The following is a 984-nucleotide window of genomic DNA, read 5'->3' on the forward strand; positions in this document are numbered from 1 at the left end:
TAACTAACTAACATGTCTTTATTCATACTAAAACATTAAACAATACATGGATAATTCATTAGAGGCTACAAATCCCAAGTGATCCATAGAATTAAGAATTGAAATAACTTGAGTTTGTGACATTATTTTAATTCTGATAAACATATAAAAAAGTGCGAAGAAGAGAAAACTAGCTAGAGAGATTGTAGAAATGAAGAAAAATTCTAAAGTTAATCAGCATACCTTCAAAGCCTTCCAGTATGAGGTCCCTGGAAAATTTAATGGAGCAGAGACCACCCCTTTCATGAACGTTATGTACTCCCTCCTCAGCTTCTCAGTTTCAGGCTCCCCTGGCTCCAAACTCATCATATTCTTCGCCATTAAATTGAAAGTAAACTGTAATCATCATCATCACCACCAAATTACTCCATTAATCTAATAACTAATTAAACTCGTTTCAAAGATTCAGTAATTAAAATCTGGAATATAACCTTCTTAACTTCCTGTAGTGCAGAGAAGGCGACTCCCTCCTTCCAACCGGCGATCACCATGAGGGTCTGCCGCTGGATCTCCGGCAGGAGGACGGCGCGGAGGTGGGCGCTGCTGAGAAAGTTAAGGGATATGGTTCTCATGCTCTGATGCATCTCTCCCACCAGAACCAACATCGACCACTTTCCCAGTATTCCTCCAATGCTCTTGGGGTAGTTGCATTCGAAAAATCGGCCCTCGTTCTGTAGGATGAACCGGTTCAGACCGGCATCTGCTGACACGATCGTCGGCCCTCCGAACAAATTTGACCGATAGATCTTCCCGTACCTGAGACCCTCAACCTCAACATTCTAGTTGTTGAATTAATATTTATAAATTCAAAAGCTTTAGTGTCCGTTGGTGAAATCCATTTTTTTTTTTTTTTTGGGTATAACATCTTTTTTTTATTTTTCAAAAATTTTTATGATGAGAAAAAACTTTATAAAAAAGATATTTTGAATGTGATGGCTGTAGTAA

The 984-nt window shown here is 38.5% G+C and overlaps 1 protein-coding gene across 1 annotated transcript; it reads right to left on the reverse strand.

The window, feature by feature from the left end:
- Positions 1 to 222: 222 nt before the first annotated feature.
- Positions 223 to 818, reverse strand: LOC110034722 (cytochrome P450 90B2-like; the record flags this gene model as incomplete). The annotated part of the gene is made up of 2 exons (XM_020738968.1): positions 223 to 375; positions 471 to 818. Coding segments are annotated over 2 exons (501 nt in total), but the record flags the coding sequence as incomplete, so codon positions are not given.
- Between the last annotated feature and the right edge of the window lie 166 nt (positions 819 to 984).

Source organism: Phalaenopsis equestris, unplaced genomic scaffold (assembly GCF_001263595.1).
Source record: "Phalaenopsis equestris unplaced genomic scaffold, ASM126359v1 Scaffold192727, whole genome shotgun sequence".
NCBI classification, from domain to species: domain Eukaryota; kingdom Viridiplantae; phylum Streptophyta; class Magnoliopsida; order Asparagales; family Orchidaceae; genus Phalaenopsis; species Phalaenopsis equestris.